General features: G+C 38.2%; 1 protein-coding gene across 3 annotated transcripts in view; it reads right to left on the reverse strand.

The window, feature by feature from the left end:
- Positions 1 to 22,215, reverse strand: part of LOC122813345 (putative ferric-chelate reductase 1) — a 659,529-nt gene that overhangs the window by 61,000 nt on the left and 576,314 nt on the right. For 2 of the 3 annotated variants that reach the window (XM_044085610.1, XM_044085609.1), the window contains one exon: positions 4,852 to 4,989. The exons of the other annotated variant lie outside the window; for it this stretch is intronic. In XM_044085610.1, coding sequence (XP_043941545.1) covers positions 4,852 to 4,989 — 138 coding nt within the window. The remainder of the gene's footprint in view (positions 1 to 4,851; positions 4,990 to 22,215) is intronic. 3 annotated transcript variants of the gene reach the window in all.

Consider the following 22,215-nt stretch of genomic DNA (forward strand, 5'->3'; position numbering starts at 1 on the left):
GGGAAAAAAGCAGTAGTTTACCACTTTGAAAGCCAGTAAAGTACCTGGCAAGTGCGGTCACATAGACAGCATGTGTTTCATTTGTTTAAGAATTCTTTTTGGGGGTCAACAAAGGAGAAAAGTCAGAGACAGTTTTTAAATATTGCTCTACTTTAGTTAAATAAGTTACTTACAGACTGTCTGTAAAGTTCCACTGATAGAACAAAAATACGAGATTATAAGATATTTAGCGACATTTGAGAGCTAAAGAACATCCCTTGTGTACGACCTGACTGTAACAGCACTCAGGGGGTATATAAAATTTGTTACACACCTCTGAAAGAGAGGTTATGCTCAGGCCTTGCACTACAGTAGCATTTTACAGGTTTATCTTCCGATTTTTGAGCATAGTCATTATGCACTACAAGAGAATTCAGGCTAAGAAGTATGAAATTGAATTGATAAAAGTACAGTTAAGAGAGGGCTCAGTATTCCAGAGTTTAGCACCAAGACTAGAGAATCATTGTCAATTGTGGCTGTTACTGGAGCAGTTGGCTGTGAAAACAACTATCACTTTTATGATTCAATGGACCAGCTTTCTTCAACTGAAATAATTTTTCTAGTATCAAAAAGTAGTTGGAAGTAGTTTTTCCAAATTTTTGCATGAATTGTGCAATGCTATGTACAACTCAGGATATTGTTTGGAGTTACCAGGTTTGCTCCTTTGTTAGATCTTTGTTTTCTGCTCTAATGTTGAAGGCCACCCTTGTTAAATAGTTAAGTAGATTCATCCTATCTACAAGTCACATTTGGAATTTTCTCCTCAAACTTCCACACTCAGGTCTGCACCTATTGCAGGCAGATTCCCCAATGTCACATGCCAGCTACATTAGTGTGATAAGCCCCCAAGTCCACATGTTCTTTTCTGCCTCTTACACAGTTTGGATTCTGATTCTAGCTCTATATCACAAATGCGTAACTCAAAAATGGAAGTCCCACAACTCCAGAAAAAGAGAAATGTGATGAAATTAAAAACAGAATGACTTTTTAAACTCACTTTTATAACTATAACACTTGTGCAGGGGCTTCATCCATGGCATTTGTCATCCATACCTCTGCTACATACATACTAATTCTGAGATCAATGTAATTTGTAAAGCAGGAATACTATGAGGTCAGTCAACTTTAGAATCAATTGATATTCCCCCACCATATGTCTGTAAAATGTTCCAGGCAAATCTGCAAGGAGTTTCTGTGGCCCCCAAATTACCAGTCCAGACCTGTACTTGCCTTCATTGTCTTAGGTTCATAGGTTGGTACTAGGCTATTGGCCCTAGGGCCTATACAAGCCTAGCCATAACAATTCCCTGGCTATTTCTTCCCACAGTATTTACTTCCCTGGACCCCTTTCTAGCAGGGTGACTGACGTGATCCCCAGGGTGAATTTCCTATCTCCCATACAGTCATCAAGGTTCCTTTTGAAGAGGGCCAAAGAGGCGCTCTGCTTGACATGTATGGGCAGTCTATTCCAGAGTCTGTGGAGTCTCTGGGTCAGGAACCTATCCCTCCAGTATGTTTTGTTCATTGTGATAAGGTCTACATCCCTGCAGCATGTGTCTCTGACGGATTGGGATTTCTTTAATTGTAGCATGTCCAACAGCTCTGGGTCTGACATGGCCTTGTATGTTAAGCAGAGATTACCTCTGAGTAGACGATATGCGACAGAGTATAGGTGGAGTTTTTTTAGATGGTCAGCATAGGGCATCTGCTTTAGGCCTGTGATTCTTTTAGTGAGGTATTTCTGCAGTCTTTCCAGTTGTTGGAGGAAGTAAAATGAAAAGCACTGCCATTAAGTGGCAACAGTTCGAACCTGCTACCTGGAGACACTTAACAGAGAAACTCCTGACCTTCCACACAATCAGGTGATGGTGGTGTCAAAGTTTCCTGTATGGTGATCAGTGGAAGGATCTAATATAGAGCCCCATGTCCCAAGTGGATTACTCTCACAAGGACCAAAGCTTGAAGTCTAGGCTACAACATAGTCTTTATTGAAATAAGTTGAATATTTAAATGGCCTTCCAAAACTTTAAGTTGCCAGGGGCTTGTACTTAAAGTGAGAGCTTGATCTTGCACTAGTCCTTGGTTTTAGTGGCCAGTGGGATGTTCAGAGGAGATACATACCCATTTTGAACAATAGGAAATATGTTTTAGATTGTAGGCACTGCCAAGCCTTCTGATGGTTTGCAGAGTTCAAAGCTGATCAACCTACCCTGCTTCGGGTATGGAGTACATGAAGATACGTACTATCTTCTCAGTAACATTCCCTGGGCCTAGCACAGCCTGAAAGAACAGACTGAATAGGGTCCTTCAGTTATCTTGCATGAGAGCTCATGGTTCAAGGCCTACATTAAACACAAATATTTGAAGTCAGATGGAATCCTGAAGTGTGAATGCAGGACTGCACCTTTAGGGAATATATTATGATGCTAGCAGTAGGCCTAAAACAGGTATCTCTTGCTTACATACTAGTCCCAGTAGGCACAGTGCAGGGTGGCAGATCTTTAGTGCCTGAAATCGTCTCCTTGGATGTCACATGCTAGACCTTAGTCTTACAGCTAGAAGGTGGTGGAGGATCACACCTACTCAGGCTTCTTTTAAGAGTCTGAAGACCCACAGACTACAGCCTGTGAGACAGACAAGAACAGGGAGTCCTCTCCTACTTACAATTTTTCCTTCAGGTGACTTTTCCTTGGAGAACTTTGAAACATCATAAGTTTCTGTTCTTTACACTATTCTTTTGCCAAGAGATGCCTGAACGAATGACTTCAGAAGCAGAAGCCATTGGTTACCTCATATATGAAGCTAGTCATTAAGGATACCATAAGTGCAGGTTGGAAGCACCCATGCTTTACTTCTGTATTTCACAAGAAGGCAGATACCCTTCACAAGTCCGCAGCTGAATCAATCAACATCCATCCTAGAGCAAACTGGTCTTGATCTCTTTTAGAGCAGTGACCCCACCTCAAAAAAAAAAACAAAAAAACAAAAATCGCCACCTTGACGTCTAACAGGCAAAATTTCAGGACAGGTCTAGCAAGGGACAATATTTATCTACAATGTTGATCTCAGGGCCTGCAACCCCTCATCCTCCTGTCCAGCTTTCAGCCCTTCCTACTGGATCATGCTCTGGAAAATTTGGCAAACTCCTTATGAGTTTGGTCTCAAAAAGAATCAGGTGAAGACTTTAGACTTCCATGGCTTCCACATTGGGTTGCCAAGTGGCATGCAATTTTTAATTCTGCTAATGTTGTAGCTGGGATTGCATCCTCAGGTATGTGTTTGTATTGAATAATGTGGGGCTTCAGTCCAGTTGTTCATCAGACTAACAATAATGGAGTGACAAAGACGTAAAATCAAGGGCAATTTTCAAGTATTAGCCTAATTCACTTAAAAATAATACAACAAGAGCTTATGCATCAACTTTCTTTTTCTGAACAATAAGAAATATAAAACTATAATAACTAGATTTATCAATTATCTGTAGTTGTCATAGATTTAGTAGAAAGTCAAGAGATAGAATAAAGAGGGGGAAATAAGGGATGCTCTACAAAAATCAAGGATGGGAGCTAGTGGGTGAAGGTGGAGAAACATTGCTTTGGATGTATTTTTCATTAATTTGACCACAGGGAGATATCTGATGCTTAGACAATCAAGAAACCTTCTATAATTTCTGGGCAAGCGTGTGTGTGTAGGTGTGTGTGTGTGTGTGTGTGTGTGTGTGTGTGTGTGTGTGTGTGTGTACCTCTACAATCTCTGCCTCTGCATGTGTTTGTATGTGCGCTTCTGCATGTGTGTGACACTGTCTCTCTCTGCATCTGCTAGTGTGTGGACATTAGATATTTGCATAATGTATATATCTGTATTTTGAATCAAAATTATGTCCTTCAACATCAATGAAACATTAGGCAGCAAAACTATTTTATACCAAAATATAAGGAAATCTATATATATTAATAATAAACCATTTTAATAGACATAACATTTTCTAAGGGCAATAATTCCCTCCAGAAAGGGCTTTAAAGGAGAAATAACAGACCTTTCAGGGATGGCAAAGCCCACTGTCTGCAAAGGCAGGCCTCACAGGTGTTATTTTATTTCCCCAGTAATGCCAACCCTGTCAGGTATTATTGCCTGCATAAATGCAGTTCATCTTTGAAGACCAAATATTGGTTAAAGGCTCAGAGAAAAAAATTGGTAGAGAACCTTCAGAGAACAGCCTTTTGAATTAATACAGAATTTAACTGGCAGCAGGACTGTGTGATATTCATCTAAAAATCCACCTTACAATTCTTGCTTTTTTACATGATAAAATATATTTTTTAAATAGTTACTAACTGTGATGAAATGGTTATGGGCACCAGTAGTGCCACAATGCGACAGTAGTGAGGCATTAATGAGACATGCGGTGGCTAACTGGGCTATACTGACATTACAGAGACTGGTCACTCTCTCCTAGTGGCAGCTGAAGATTTGACTAGGGAGAGTATAGATGTTAGGAGGGTTTGATAAGAGGAAGGTATATTTAAATTAGTTTCAGCAGCCCCAGTAGAAATTTCAGCAGTATGGGTATATTATATTTTGTACCATTTGTACACAGCCTTCATAGGTCATGGAGTGAGAGACTTATAGTGTCATTGTGAACGACAGCAGCATGTAAATATAAATTTATTCATATATATATATATATATATATATATATATATATATATATATATATATATACATATATATATATATATGTAATCATTTCAAACAATGAGAAAATCTGTTCCAAACTAAACTGTTAAATTGCTAGCAGTGGTCAAATTTTACCTTTCTTTTTGCATATAACATCTGTATCGAGTAGAATAAACATCAGTGCTTCCCAGCCTACAAAGCCTCCCATGACCTTAGCAAGCCACCTGTTTGAAGAAGAGTCAATCAGCTGAAGCCCTAGAAATATTGTAGCCACTAGAAAAAATAAATAAGACATAGATAAATGTACATTGGCTGTGTTGAATTATGTTTGATATCTGCTATTTTCAAACTATGAAAAATAAAAAAGTGTCAGAACACATGTAGCTGGTATGTTATAATGACTGAACATATTATATAGTTCATTGACCCACAAGTTCTCTGAGACCAAATGACTGATACATTCTTTCCCTTTAAAACACATAAAACATAAAAAATACACTGTTGTTGGGTGTAGACTCATACTCAAACACTTGCTGCAAACTTCTGATATTGCTGGGGATAATAAAAAGTGAAACCTTAGACTTGAAGAAAATTCTGTTGAATAAAATTATCGCTAACATTTAGACATGGTTTTTAACACAATGATTGCCACTGAGATAATGTTTTAGAATAATGACTGCCACTGAATCCATCCTCACTGAGATTGTTACCAATACCAGTGATACCTGTTAATAAACATTTGTTTATAATCTGCTATGTTTTCCACTCATTTCAGCCGAGTAATGTAGTGTTTTACTATGCATGGATCCAGTGCATTTCTAAAAAAGTGTTTGCAAGATGCAGTATCAAAAATAAGCCAATAAAATTCATTCTGCTGCCCAAGACTATGCTGGAAATACTTATTCATTGCTAAAAAAAAAAGGATAATTATCTTTTTATTAATATTACTGGACTGATGGCATTACATATGAAATGCTCCTCAAAACATTTAACACAGTAGTTTTAATTCTTCAGAACAGTCTATGATAAAATAAAATATTTTCAGAACCACAACTTAAAAGAGTTCATCGTGAATGAGGAACAAGGACATTTTGCTCTGTAAACCTTGCCTGTTAATAAAACAGCTGGGAACTTTCCTATGTTACGTCAGCCATGCTCAAGGAGTGTGTTGTAGCATGGCGGTGCATTGCTTGGTTACTGTCTCAAAGTACAAGTTCAGCCTTGACTATTATCTGTATGGAATTTATATGTTTTCACTGTGTTTAATGTTCCAGAAGTAGCAACCTACCAGGAAAAATACTGCTTCAATGGTTTCTCTCAAATTTAATAAATCATAAATCAATAACTCAGGATTTTTCAGGCATCAAATAGAACTCTGCAAATCCACACAACTATGGGGCAATACATACTAATGATAAAATACACAAACTTTTCAAAAGAAAGAAATACTTTTGGAAGCGATAAACTTGCTTGTAGCTACCAAATAGGGTTTTAATCTGGCACCTGTTACTTAATTGCATTTTTACTCTTAGATCATAGGTTCATAGGTAAGTACTAGGCTATCTGCCCATAGGCATTTATAAGCCTAGCCACAGAGTGATGGCTTTCGCCTCCCCATTACATTAGTAACCTGGGCCTCTGTCAACAGGGCTCCTGAAGTGATCCCAGGGTAGAACTTACGATTACCCATCCACTCATCAAGATTTCTCTTGAAGAGGGTCAGAGAGGAGCTCTGTCGAATATGGATTGGGATTCTATTCCAGAGTGAGGTGAGTCGCTGGGACAGGAATCTATCCCTCCAGCATGTCCTGTTTATTGCTGTACATAGGTTCAAGTCGCTAGAATGGGTGGTTCTGAGGGATCTCGTTTTTTTGAGGTGAAGCATGTCCATTAGTTCAGGGTTTGACATGGCCCTATAGGTCAGGCATAGGTCACCTCTGAGCAGACGGTAAGCGACTAAGAGCTGCAGCTTTTTTAGTCGTGCTTCATAGGGTAATTGTTTAAGGCCCTTAATCCTCTTAGTGAGGTACGTCTGTGGTCTTTCTAGTTGTTGCAGGTGTCTAGTGAGGTACATCCCAAATGGGGCATTGTACTCTATTATGGACCTAATGAGTGAGGAGTAAAGGGGCACAATCACCTCCTTGGATCTGGATGAGAAACCCTTTGTGATCAGGTGTGCCACATAGAAGGATTTCCTGACCATTTTGGCTATGTGGTTATCAAAGGAGAGCATGCTATCTACTTGGGTACCCAGGTCCCTAATTACTTCTTCTGTACTTAGTGGATTCCCATCTATATGGTAGTTTGTAGGTACTTTATTTTTTCCCAAATGGGATTACTATGCATTTTTTGGCATTTAGCTTGAGGCCGTGACTTTGACACCATGTGTTTGTCTCTATGAGACCCTTTTGCAGGATGTCTGTGTCAGCAGGAGAGTCAATTATTGCACCCAATTTACAATCATCTGCGAACTTGGTTAGCCACAGTCCCTCCGCCTTTGCCTGTACATCGGAGAAATATATACCAAACAGGAGGGGTCCCAGGACTGAGCCCTGTGGGACTCCACTTGTGACTGGTTTAGAGTCAGACATGGCGCCTGCCACTCTTACCGTGTGGGTTCTGTCTGAGAGCCAATTGGCAACCCATCTCGTGACATGGGGGTTGATATTTAAGCTGCTGAGTTTGTTTATGATTCCTGAGTATGGGATGGTGTTGAACGCCTTAGCGAGGTCCAGAGATGCTGTGTGGACCACCTTCCCTTCGTCTATGGCCTTTTTCGAAGAAGTTGACTAAGTTCAGGAGGCAAGATCTGCCTTTAACAAAGCCGAACTGGGTGGGGTCCAGTGTCTGGAGGTTCCCAATGTCCCTGTTAATGAGCTCCATGATAATACGTTCCATGGCTTTGCAGACCAAGCTAGTCAAGCTTATAGGGTGATAGTTCCCAGGGTCAGTTGTGGCACCACCTTTGTGGAGTGGTACGACTGTTGCTGTACACCATTCTTTGGGTACATAGCCTGCAGAGAGGCTGATTTTGAATAGTGATTTGAGATGGGGGTTAGTTCATTTTGAAGCTCTCGTAAGACACAACCTGGGATAGCATCTGGTCCCATTGATGCTGTGATTTTGGCCTTTGCAAGGGCTGTCTTTACTTGTGTGTCTGAGATATCTGGAGCACCACATTCTTCTGGGATGGGTGCTAGCCCCTTTGGTGGAGGGGGGGGGGGTGAAGTTTGCACTGAACTTGTCAGCCAGGATGTTGGCAATGTCGGTTGGTTCAGTGTATTTATGGCCATTATGCACTAGCTTGGAGCATATCTGAGAGTTTGCCCCTAGACTCTTGACATAGTTAAAGAAGGCCTAGTGGTTATCCTTAGAGTCACTGGCTATTTTTCTTTCGAAGTCGGCCTTGGATGATTTAATGAGGGAGCGCAGTTATTTACTGATGTTAATCAGAGATGCCTTCTTATTTTGGGATTTTGTTCTATCTTGCAGGAGTTTCCTCCTTCTGTTGTAAAGTTTATTTATGGCCGGGGTCCACCAAACTGGCTTCCTCTTTTTTGAGGAGTTGGTCTTGGTTTTACTTGGGATGGCTCGGTCCATGCATTCTTGAAGGTGTTCATAGAATGCACTAAGGATTCTGCCAATGGGTCATCATTTTCCATTTGATTGGGAGCTTTGAAACTTCCCACCTCGGTCTTGAAGAGTGTAAAGTTGGCTTTAGAGAAATTTTTTACCTTGATTTCCTTGACTGGGGGGGGGGGGGGTCGGGATGTGGATGTCCAGTGTGATTATTTTGTGATGTGATCTTACCAATGATGAGTTTACCTTGGGTGTGGAACATAGGTTCCCCATGTTGGTGATGACCAGGTCCAGTATGTTGTCACCTCTTGTGGGAGTGGTGACCAGCTGTTCAAGGGCGTTTGAGTTTATAAACTCAAGGAAGCTTTGGGCTAGGGCGTTTGAGCTTGAGTAATTTTCCCAGTCAATGTTTGGACAGTTGAAGTCACCTAGTAGCATGGTGTTGGGTAGAATCTACATACTTTCTAATGTTCTCAGGAATGCTGCGTGAGGGTCCTGAGACAAGGTGGGAGATCTGTAGCAAGCTATAAATTGAACAGTCAATTTACCCACTGTCAATTGCACTTGGATGGTCTCAGATTCCGCGTGCTGTGCTACTAACCTGGAGGGGTGGGTGTTCTTGATGAATATGGACACACACCCTCCTTTTGTGTTCCAGTCCTGGTTTTTGGACCTAAAGGTACGGTAGGAGTTATAGCCTGGTAGTGCTGGGGTGCTCTCTGGAGCCTTGAACCAGGTTTCTGTCACTGCACATACGTCATAACTCACAGAAGGAGAAGTATTGAGAAATACATTACAAATCTGTTGTATTCTTAATTCTGATGTCATGTCACCATACAGTAAAAATACTTAAGTTATAATAGATCTGTTGTATTCTTCCTTCTGATGTCATGCCACCATAGAGTAAAAATAATTAAGTTATAATAGTAAACAGGTACAGAAATCCTAAAATAGAAAAGAAAATCACTCCACATATACATCTGAAGAATAATAAGTTCATAGGATAGTACTAGGCTAGCTACACTTGGACAATTTTAAGCTTAGCCAGTTTCTCTTTCAAAGGTGAAAGTCACCTTGTCTGTACAAGTACCTTGTGTCTGTGAGGTAAACACCATACATAGCCATTATACCACTCCCCCATCTAATATTATCAGGTTATCCTAATCTGATGAGAAAACGGTGAATCAACTACAGCCTCAAAACAGGCTATGTACCAAGTGAATGGAGGATGGCAACGGTTATCCCCCTTCACAACGATGGACCATCAGCTGGCCCCAGAAACTACAGACCCACTGGTCAGACTAGTCTAGTATGCAAAGCCATGGAAAAAGTTATCATGGAAATTATTAGCAAAGACATTGGGAACATACAGACACTGACCCCATCTCAGTTTGTTTTTTTTTCAATGGAAGGTCATGCTTACTTAACCTGGTAGACTTCTTTGAGAAGGTAACCAAGACAATGGAGGAAGGAAATATAGTGCATAGCATCTACCTAGACCTGGCTAAGGCATTCAACACAATGTTCCACTCAGATATTGTGGACAAATTCATTGAAGTAGGTGCAAACCCCTACACAACTCACTGGATTGCCAGCTGGCTCACAGATAGGACCCAAGAAGCCATGACTGATGAGACAACCTCCAACAAGAGGCAGGTCAGCAGTGGAGTACCAGAGGGCTCTATGATGGGCCAACTCCTGTTTGGGATCTACTTATGAGGTCAAGGCTAATGTCAAGGGCATTTGGCTCACCAAATTCGCAGACAATTGCAAATAGGGAGCTATCATAAATTCCCCCCATGATAATAACATCCTGAAAGAGGGTCTTACACAGATAAATGACTGGTGCCAAAGCCATGGAATCAAACTCAATGCAAAGAAGTGCATTATAGCAGTTTTGGTGAAAATATCAATGCAGGCAAATTACTCCATTTATAAGATACCCCTAAGAGCTGACTTGGTAGTTATAGATAAATAGATGGTAATTTGGCCTTTGACCAAAACGTACTTAAGGTACGGAAATCCTTTTATGTTGCCCAACTTATAAGTAAGGGTATGACATCCCGGTCTAAGGAAGTTATAGTACTACTCTACTCATCCCTTATCAGACCCATCATTGATTATGATGTCCCCTTCGGCATCTACCTGACTAGGCATATGCAACTGGAATGCTCATAGAGGTTCTTTACCAACAGAATTTGGTGTATTAACACACTGTCCTATACAGATCACTTTAGAGCCTTGTTTCTCTACTCAGTCTCCTACAAGGCTGTTGAGAGGTGATTCGTGCTTGGGACATAAAGTATCCTTGGATCCAGGCCCAATGGAGGTTTTGCACATTCACAAAATGAGCAGCACCAGAAAAACTAGATCCAGGGATCTGAACTTTGCTTGTGACATAAGTAGAACATGCTGGCGATACAGATATGTGACTTGAAGGATACCCATGTTCTGGAATAGGCTCCCCATCCATGTGAGGTGGACTCCATCCCTAAACCTATTCAAATATAACCTTGACCATTGGATGGAAAATTGCAAATGCATCCCTGGGCTGGCCCCCATAAACATTCCATAACTAACATTGGATGGGTAATCATAAATTCATCCCCAGGTTGGTCTCTTATAGACCGAGACTGACAGTAAACATTCCGTTACTAACATACCAGTCCAAATAATATTTTAGGAACCTCCTAACTAACATACCCCACAATATTAAGATGTACATGTTACCAGGGGATGCAGTTGGGTTGGGTTGTGTGGCTAGGCTTAGAAAGGTCCTGGTGGTCATTAGCCTGATATATATCTATGGACCTAATCATGACAGTCTACTTCATGGACTCACAGGATGCCGTCTTGATTGCCAGACTTCTCTAATATGCAGGCAAGCATATACATCTATGCATGCACAGTGGTGTATGGGTAACTATTTGAAATGTTGGGACCTGCTAGAGCGAGTTCTGAAACATGGTGACTGAATGGCTGAAGAAAAAAAGACTTAGAAGTTTAAAAGAGAAGAGCGATGCTCAACATTCACTCTCCTGGATTTTTGATAATTTTTTTTTTTTTTTGGTCTATTTGCTCTCGGCATTTTGAATGGGGACATTTCACTAGGATGACAGTGTATAAACATAGTACATGCTGTTTGTGAAGAATTTTTTGACTAAAGATGCAATGAACAACAAAGTATCTGTGCATTTATTAATGTTTTGCCACAAGTGGTGATGATCATCATTAACCCCCCTTTTTCCTTTTCTTTTACATGGCGTTGGGGTGCAATTTCAACTGTTGTGACCTCTCTCTTGATTAACTGCCACTTTTTTGTCTTCTTTGACTATCATGCCTGGCTGCTACAGGTCTTCGCTCATGCAATCCTCCCATTTCTTGACTGAATTTCTTTATTTCCTTTTGCCTTTTTCCTGTTACTCCCAATTCTTCTTCACCTAATAATCTTCTGCTTTCTTGCTCATGTGAACAAACCATCAAAACCTGTTCTTCTGTATCTTATTTCTAACAGGTGCTTTTATGGCTTTTGTTGTAATGTCCTCGTTTATTCTTCTGTTCCACAGTGTATACCCTACCACACATCTCAAGCACTTCATCTCTATCATCTCAAGCTTCCTCCTCAAGTACTCTGCCCATAATGTCCAGGTTTTAGTACTACACAGAACTACTGGTTACACACCACACACCACTATTTTGCACACCTTACTTTTCAGCTTCTTTGGCATTCGTCTGTTACAAACTATCCCTGACAATCAATTCCATTTGGCTACGGCACCTCTGATTAAAGGTTTGATCTCTTAATTTAGACTTTCCATACTTCAAACACCCACTGACAGATATCTGAAGCTGTTAATCTGCTGCACTATTTCCCTTCTATCTCAATTTTCATCTTTTTCTGAATTCCCCCATTAGTTGCCAAGACAACCATCACGTCTGTAATCAGCTTCATCCCATGTGCCTTCAGCTTTGCATTTGAGTCTGTTCTTAAAAGTACTTAATTGCATTTATTCTGCTGCATTTATTACTACTTGTTAGTAGCTGATTAAATTGTAACTGTTATTCTAAGCCTTTGGTTTACGCACTTGGGCTTCAGACCAGTTGTTTTACATTAAGAGGGTTTGTGGTCTGCACTGTTGTGGCAGGACAGGTAGCTTACATCCTTCTAAGTTGGGAGTTGCTGATTGAAGGCTTAGTGTCTGTTATTCTAAAGTGCATTAGCTTTGGTTTAAGCAGTTGGGCTTTGGGCAAGTTATTTTACATTAAGAAGGTGTGGTCTGCACTCTTGTGGGAGGAGTAGGTAGATTCTGCCCTTCTGAGCTGGAAGTTTCTGGTTAAAGGCTTACTGTGCCTCCTTATTTGAACTGTTTCTTTCTGAAATTGGTACACTTTGTTTGCTGTAGCGTAGACCAGATTCAGACCTGCTGAATCTGGCTTTGTTTGTATAACTTGAGCACTAATCAAGGCCATCTTTATTTGGAGAAGGTTCCCCTGCACCCTAGTGGCAGGAGTGTGCAGTTACAATTTGTCTGATCGAAGACTGCTGGAATGGGGCTCAGTTTTTAGCTTTTATTGGTTAATTGGTTAATTTGTTTAAATCAGTTTGCTCATTTGTTACTGTTTTATATATATATATATATATATATATCTATATATATATATATATATATATATATATATATATATATATATATATATATATATATATAAATCTATACACTTTATGAATCGCCACTTAGTTAGGGTTAACCTATTCCCAGCGCCATAAAGTCTGCTCTTCAAATGTTTCCTTAGAACTAGTCAGTTTTCTGTTTTAGCACTCAAACTTGTTTCTTTGAGCTCAGCATTTGTTCAGAACTCACTGTAGGCACTAAATAAGCTACTAATTACGACAACACTCAACTTTCCTCACATCTAAACAAAAACAGTTTTTAGTACTTAATAAGTAGCACCTATCCAGGCATGTCTAAGGGTCAGCTCCCGGTGTTTTCTCCTGTCTACCTGATGAATCTGGGCATCTTGGGGCAATGCAGCAATTGCCTCATGTACACAGACAACCCTCTCCTCCTACCACCCAACACTACAACCTGTGAGAGATGCACTTACATAGCCAAACTGGAAGCAAAGCTCTCTTCACCCAAGACTGGACCACCAAAACACACATATAGAAACACAAAACACACAGCTGCATTCACGGAGACTCTCAATAAAAACCTGCCCAAGCAACAGAGCCCTCCACAGTAGAAACGCAAGCAACCTCCACCCCCCCAACACACCCCAAATGACACACAGCCCACAATCTCAGTGTGTCACTCAACCACAGCCCATAACGCATAATAACGTCCCCAATACTCTAGTCATAGGTGACTCCATAGTCAAGCACACTGATGTTCTACTCACCAGGCTAAACAAGGAGAAAGTTACTGTCAGCTGCCTGTCAGGTGCCAGGATCCACCACATAATGCATGCACTCAGGTCACTCCACAAAAAGTACAAATATGACTCTGTCATTGTCCACGCTGGTGTGAATGACCTGAGACATACCTCCCTGGAGTACATGAAAAGAGACATGGAGGAGCTCTCTGATCTTGTAGCTCAGGCAGATTATGACCCTAGCCCTGAGTAGCATCCTGCCATCACCCAGAATGATACCACAGTACAAGGACAAAATGATTGACTTCAATAATAGGCTAAGCTTCTGGTTTCATTCCAAGGGGATCCAGTATCTGTCTACATGGGGTGACATGATCAACAGACCACGATGCTTTGCCAGAGATGACCTGCTCCTGTCGCCCTTGGGATTCCAGATCATGGCTAAGGTTCTTGCCACCCCAATAGTGCCTTTTTTAAGCAAGGTTCAAATGACAAATTCACCACCATAACAGGTAGAAGCAAGCAAAATCTGAGGGTATTGCTACTCAATGCTAGAAGTCTAAACCTCAAAATGCACTCACTCGAGACACTTCTTAAAATGGAGAACATCGACATCTGTGCAGTGTCAGAGACCTGGTTCAAGGCTCCAGAGAGCACCCCTGCATTACCAGGCTATAATTCATACCACACCTTTTGGCCACCTAACCTGGACCGAAACACTAAAGGCGGAGGTGTGTCCATATTCATTAAAGATATCCACACCTCCAGGCTAGTTGCTCAGCACAATGCATCCGAGATTATCCAAGTGCAACTAACTCTGGGCAAGACTGCAATCCAAATTGTAGCTTGCTACAGATTTCTCACCATGCCCCAGGATTCCCACTCCTCATTTCTTGATACGCTGGAAAATATTAGGGTACAACCCAACACCCTATTAATGGGCAATTTCAGCTACCCCCACCATTAACTGGGAAAACTACTCAAGTTCCAACCCTTTTCTCAATGTTTTCTGGAATTCATAAATTCCAGTGCTTTGGATCAACTTATCCACACCCCCACCAGGGGCAGCAATATCCTGGACCTGGTCATTACCAACATGGGTGACCAGTGTTCCACACCAAAGGTCAATTCCTTGTTGGTCAGATCCAACCACAAGCTAATCACCCTAGACATCCATATCCAGCCCCCACCCCCCACTAGGGAAACTATTGTAAAAAATTTCTCTAAAGCCAACTTCACGCTTCTTAACTCAGAAGTGGCAAACTTCGCGACACCCATGCAGACAAGCAATAGAGGTACAACTGCTGAATTCTACAGAAATGCATTTTATAAGCACTTACATGAGTGCATGGATCGTGCTTATCCCTAACAGAACCAATATGCTATCCTCCAAAAAAATGAAGCCAATTTGGTGGTCCCCTGCCATAAACAAACTCTATAACAGAAGAAAGAAACTGTTGCAAAAAAGAGTAAAATCCCATGACTGGAGGAACTCCCTGGTCAGCCTTAGTAAGAAGCTGAGATACCTCATAAAATTCTCCAAATCTAGTTACGAAAACAAAATCACCACTAATTCTAAAGACAACCACAAAGCGTTCTATAGCTAGGTCAAGCATCTCAATAGCAACACTCAGATCTGCTCTGAGTTACAGCACAATGGTACTAAATATACAGAACCAACTGCTATTGCCAACATCTTGGCAGATAGGTTCAGTGCTAACTTTACCCCCTCTCACCCCTAAAGGACCCATCTCTATACCGGAAGAATGCAAAGTTCCTGTAATCATGGCTGCACAGGTAAAAAATACACTCTCCAAGGCCAAGAACACAGCATCCATGGGACCTGACAACATCCCAGGCTGCATTCTACATAAACTACAGAATGAACTGGCACCCCACCTAAGTACCATGTTCAGTCATAGCCTCACCTCAGGCTTTGTGCCCACTGAATGGTGCACAGTGGCAGTTATCCCACTCCACAAAGGGAGAGCCACCACGGACCCCAGGAACTACCACCCCATTAGCCTGATGAGCCTGATCTGCAAGGCCATGGGACGTATCATCATAGAACGCATAAACCAAGACAGTGGAAATCTCCAAACTCTGGACCCTACCCAGTTCAGGTTTGAAAAAAGCAGATCATGTCTCCTAAACCTCACAGACTTCTTTGAAGCAGTCACTAAAGATGTAGACGAGGGTAAGGTGGTTCACACAGCCTATCTAGATTTCGCCCAGGCTTTCAACACCATCCCCTACTCTGGAATTATAGACAAACTCACTAAACTAGGTATAAATCCCTACGTCACAAGATGGGTTGCCAACTGGCTCACTGACAGAACCCACAATGTGAAAGTAGCAGACTCCAAATGTGACTTCAGACCAGTGACAAGTGGAGTACCACAGGGTTCAGTCCTGGGTCCTCTCCGGTTTGGTATCTACTTCTCTGAAGTACAGGCGAACACAGAAGGTCTTTGGCTAACAAAGTTCGCAGATGACTGCAAACCAGGAGCCATAATTGAAGCTCCTAATGATGTGGACATCCTACAAAAGGGCCTCACTGAGACAGATGCCTAGTGTCAAAGCCATGGCCTCAAGCTCAATGCCAAGAAGTGCATTGTCATCTCCTTTGGTAAAAACTCTATACCCATGAACTACCACATAGGCAGTAGTCTACTTAACACTGAAAGTGTGATAACAGACCTTGGGACACAGGTGGACAGAAGTCTCTCCTTTGATAATCACATCGCTACAGTAGTCAGGAAATCCTTCTATGTGGCACACGTCATCACAAAAGTTTCTCATCCAGGAAAAGAGAGGTAATTGTTCCCGTCTACTCATCACTCATTAGACCCATTATTGAGTACAATGCCCCTTTTGGTATGTACCTCACAAGACATCTACAACAACTGGAAAGGCCACAGAAATACCTCACAAAGATGATTACTGGCCTCAAACAGATGCCCTATGCAGACCGTCTCAAAAAACTCCAGCTTTACTCCGTTGCATATTGCCTACTCAGAGGTGATCTCTGCCTAACATACAAAGCTATGTCAAACCCAGAGCTGTTGGACATGCTCCACTTAAAGAAATCCCAATCCCTCCGAGCTACTTAAACCTGGTCACCACAATAAACAGAACATGCTGGAGGGATAGAATCCTGTCCCAGAGACTCCCCATACTCTGGAACAAACTACCTATCTATATCAAACAAACTCCTCATTAGCACTCTTCAGGAAAAATCTTGATAATTGGATGGGAAATAGGAAATTCACCCCGGGGATCACTTCTGTGGCTCTGCTTGACAGTGGCACAGGAAAATAATTTTCTTGGATGGCGAAAGCCAGGGTACCTTTTTGGCTAGGCTTATATAGGCCCTAGGGCCAACAGCCTAGTACCTACCTATGAACCTATTTGCTGAGGTTCCTGGTCAGAATCTACTTGTCTACATACAGCAGTTTTATCTGTCCCCTCTGATCTGCTTGGTAATGTAGTCTATCACCAGTATGAATAGCTGAACCCTGATGCACACCTTCTCCCAATGAGAACCCCTCTGTGAGTTCAAACACTGTTCATACTTATGTCATTGGATCCTTGTAGAGAGCCTGCACTAATTCTACCAAAGCCTCCCGAACTTCAAACCATCACAGGATTGCTTTTTTTTTTTCAAAGAATTTTATTAAATAATTATTAAAATGAACAAATATTTCCATGAAACTATAACATTTTTTCTTTAAAGTTAAAAAGCAAGGAAATAAAAAAACAAACCTTCTAATATATAAACTAATGCAACTAAACTATGTACAAAGACTTTCATCATGCAAAAAAAAAATTTCTTAATATAGCTGTAGGATTAATAAAAATCCTCTGTTTACATAAATTAATAAACTATTTTTCTAGAAGTTCATAGATGATATTCCATGAATTATATAATGTAGTATTCCTAGAAGATCTAGATTTAATAGTTAACATTTCCAAATTACACGTTTCAAGGAGTATATTTTTAAATTCCAAAAAGGTAGGTGCTGTAATAGATTTCCAATTCTTAGTGATTGTTTTTCTAGCTATAGATAGTACAGACCAAACCAAAGGGTACTTATTCTCTTTTACACAATCAGGAACAGGAGTATTAAATAAAACAAGTGATTTAGATATAAAGAAATTATCAGTAAAAATTGTTTGCAACAAATTATTGATATCATCCCAAAATTTTCTTAAATTATAAAACATATGAGACCAGTCACCATTCAATTCAATATTACACCTCCAACATGTTATATTCTTTTTAGAAAATATACTTATATTATGAGGAGTGATAAATGATCTATTTAAAAATCTCCATGTGAATAATTTCCATTTTAAAGAAGAAGTAGTCATACTTGCTGATTGTAAAATATTCAATTTGTCTTTCTCAGAAGGGGGATTATTATTAATTAAAGAAAAATATTTCCAATAATTATCTGAATGTGTATCTAAATCACATTTAATTGCCCTATAAATGTTTGATAGCTTGTTATTAGCAGGAGATTTATGCAAAACTGATAAAATCATATAATGTATTAGCTTGGGAATTTTTTCCTAATTATAGGAGACATAGAATCCAATTTATTTAATACATATTGTCTAGCTTCTTGAAGCTCTAACCATAAACAAGAATCAAGTTTATACTCTTCCAAGAGTAAACTACTGGATTTTATCTCATTATTTATCATCATTTGGTGCCAAAATGTTAAATGCTTTTGCTGAAATATAGACATTTTTGTATAATCTGAAGAGAAAATAGATGTGTGTGTGTAGGCTATAGGGAAGAGTAAAAACAAAACAATCCTTATATATATTATATTTAAATATAAAATTTTTAAATGATTTTAAAAGAAAAACTATATACTTAGAGTTAAAACTCAGAGAAGAAAATTCAGAAATATAATCTTTTAACCTCCAAATAAATGGATTATTAATTATATTTAGCTTATAGGAACTGTTTATATCTTTGGTATTTTGTGACAATACCTTTATAAACTCTTTCCACTTAGCAGTGTATTCCACATTGATCAGATGAGAGATTGTATTGAATACTGATGAAATTGAATAAATTTCTAAATTTGGTAAGGCTATACCCCCATTATTCCAATTATGCATATGGTATGTTAATGTAATCCTTGGCTTATTTGGTAACCACAAACATTTCTGAATCACTGAATTAATTTTTTTAATTATTTGGTAATAAGGAGGTATAGATAAAGATTGAATTATATATAATATTTTGGGGAGAAGGATCATCTTTATTATTAAAAGTTTATCATCCATAGAAAAGGGTAATCTGTCCCATTTATTTATTAAATTTTCTATCTGTAATAGACTTTTATTATAATTTATTTGAATGGTATCTTTAATATTGTTAGTAATAATTATACATAAATATGCTATTTGTTGAGACTGAGCTATATATTCATTATATTCATCAGGTATATTGTATATTTTTGAACCTGTTAAAATAATTTTTGTTTTATTATTATTAAAAGTAAGGCCAGAATTTTTTTTGAAAATATCCCATGTTTTTAAAAAGTTTTTGTATAGATTTCCTTCTACTCCCAAGAGTAATCAATATGTCATCTGCAAACATTTGTATTGTAGATGATATAGTGGGGTTTAATTTGCATCCTTCAATATCTGTATCATGTCTTATTAAATTTGCCCATGGTTCCATAACTAATGAAAATAAAAGAGGGGATAAAGGACACCCTTGCTTAGTACCTTTTACTACTGATATATTTTGAGATATACAAGTACCAATTTTAACATAAGCTTGACTACCTTCATATAACAGAGTGATAAGGTTGATAAAATTATTGGAGAAATTTAATTCCTTTAATAGAGTGAACAAATATTCCCATGTAACTGAGTCAAAAGCACAATTTATATCTAAACTAACTAGGGTTAAATTTGTTTTAAGATTTTTCACCGAATCAATTAAAGTTAATATTCTTTTAATGTTATCATATGAAGTTCTCTTTATTATAAACCCCGTTTGATCACTATCAACTAATTTGGGTAAAAATGTTTTAAGCCTTTCTGCATAAATGAACATAAATAATTTGTAATCAGTGTTTAATAGGGAGATGGGTCTATAGGAGGTACACTTAGAGGGATCTTTGTTAGATTTTAAAATAGGAGAAATAAAAGTTTATTTTCTAGAAGGTGGAATTATGTTTTTGTCCTGAACAAGATTAAATACTTTATAAAGCAATTTTAGAGCATTTATAGATAGTAATTTGTAAATTTCAGGAATGATGCCGTCATTACCTGGTGCTTTATTTTGCTTTAATTTGGTAATGTGAGTTTGAAGTTCTTTGAAAGATATTTGTTTATCAATAGAAATCCCTTGTTCCTCTGAAAGTCTTGTTTTAGTGTATTTATTAATAAATGTTTTTATTTCCTCTTTAGAGTTAATTTCAGTAGTTGTTTGGTTGATGTTTATAAAAAACTCTCTAAATTCAGTTAATATATTATGAATTTCTGAAACCATTTTTCCTTTTTTAGGGGAGAATATTTCATTAATATGATTAAATCTATTTAATCTTTTTGTTTATTAGCAAGAAGTTTAAAGGATTTAGGGTTAGAAGAGAAATTTATAAACTTGAATTTTTCTATATTGATCATAGTTTTATGTTTTAATATTTCTATATATTTATTATTTAACATATTTATTTATTTTCTTTTATCTGATATATCTTTATCACCCATATTACTAAGTTTTAAAGTGTCTAATTTACATTGTATATCTTGCAGCTCTTTATCCCAAGCTTTCTTTTTTTTGTTGTACCAATTCCATAGCCTACCATATAGATAAGCTTTTAGGGCATCCCATATGTACATTTCTGATATATCATTAGTATTGTTAAGTTCTAAAAAATTCTGTACTTCTGTAGAAATTAAATCATGAAAATCTTTTAATTTTGTGATATAAGCTGGGATCCTTTTTATATGAATATTAAAATTTGGATTGACTACCACTTCAAAAATTATAGAATTATGATCTGATAAAGGACATGAAATCACTGCTGATTTGTTTAAGGAATCTGTTAAATTATTAGAAATAAAAACTATCTATCCTCGAGTATGAGTTACGTCTATGAGAAAAAAAGTGTAAAACAAAGAAGTAGTATCTGCAAAATAATTTATATCTTTCAAAAAATAAGTATCTGAAAAGTCTTTTAATAATTTAGATGATGTAGATATTCTTCTCTTCCCATTAGTACTAGAGTCTTTGTAATTTAGAATACAATTGAAATCTCCTGCCAAAATAATGTTCCCTTTAGAGAATAGTACAATTTGATCTAGATGTTGTTTCACTGTGTTTATCCCTATCCCTGGGATCCAATATATGTTAATCAATGTGAAAATTTTACTGTTTATTTCTATGGTGACTGCACAAAACATTCCTTTATTATCCTTATATGTATCTATTATTTTAGGAAAAGGCATTATGCTGTTCCATAGGATAGCTACTCCTCTCTTTTTCTTAGTATGTTCAGAACTTACTAAAATCTTATATGTTTTAGATTTAAGTCTGAATATATCCTCTGTTATTAAGTGAGTTTCTTGTAAAAATACTAACTGGGATTTATGTAACTTAAGATATCTAGTTAAATTCCTCCTTTTATTAGGATTATTTAAACCATTAATGTTAACTGATATACCTTTTAGTGTAGTCATTGAAAATTAAATGATGTAAATATAAACATACTGATCTAAGAAATACACAAGAATATATCTAATAGGAATACTATTATGATCATTATAGTGTAAGAGTATCATATTCTTAAAATTAAGGTTGTTTCCTACTACATAAGATATGAACATCTGAAAAGTTATTAGAAAATATTTATAACAAACATGAAACAAAATAACCAACCCGAAACCCCCTGGAGTTTAAAACTCCTAACTCGGATGACATCAGTCACTCGAATCGACCTCCTATCAAAAGCAGCATCTAATCAGCACCTGCCTAAATGTCTATAGTCATAACTATAAAAATAAGGCTTCTCATCAATAACATAATTTTTTGTATGAACCAAATATATAGATATAATGTTGTGCCAATTAGTAAATTGATGACAGCTACATCTTAGGAATAAAGTACAGAATTTTCTTACATTAGTTAGTAGGTTAAGAACTACTATGATCTATTAGTTCACTCTTCTGTTTTAAAGTAATCACATTTGATAAGAACCTTAAAAAGAGACTATGGCATTATTTTATTACCGAAATATGGCTAATAAAGGCTGAAGTGTGATATATAGTACTGCCATAGGTGATCAGCTAACTGGGATATAGTTGTAAATGAATCACCTAAGGGCCTTCAATAACCACTAACATTGGCAGCTAATAAATAAGATGCTAATAAAAGTGATTTTACTAACAATCAACTAACATACTGATTGTTCTGAAAGTAATGACCACTGCATTTCTTTGCCAGAAACCAAATATAGTGATTACTCATCAAGAAGTAAAACCAACAACATCCTGCTAGTTTTCTTATAACCAAAC

This window comes from Protopterus annectens, chromosome 10.part0 (genome assembly GCF_019279795.1).
Source record: "Protopterus annectens isolate FY-2018-M chromosome 10.part0, PAN1.0, whole genome shotgun sequence".
Classification (NCBI taxonomy): domain Eukaryota; kingdom Metazoa; phylum Chordata; order Ceratodontiformes; family Protopteridae; genus Protopterus; species Protopterus annectens.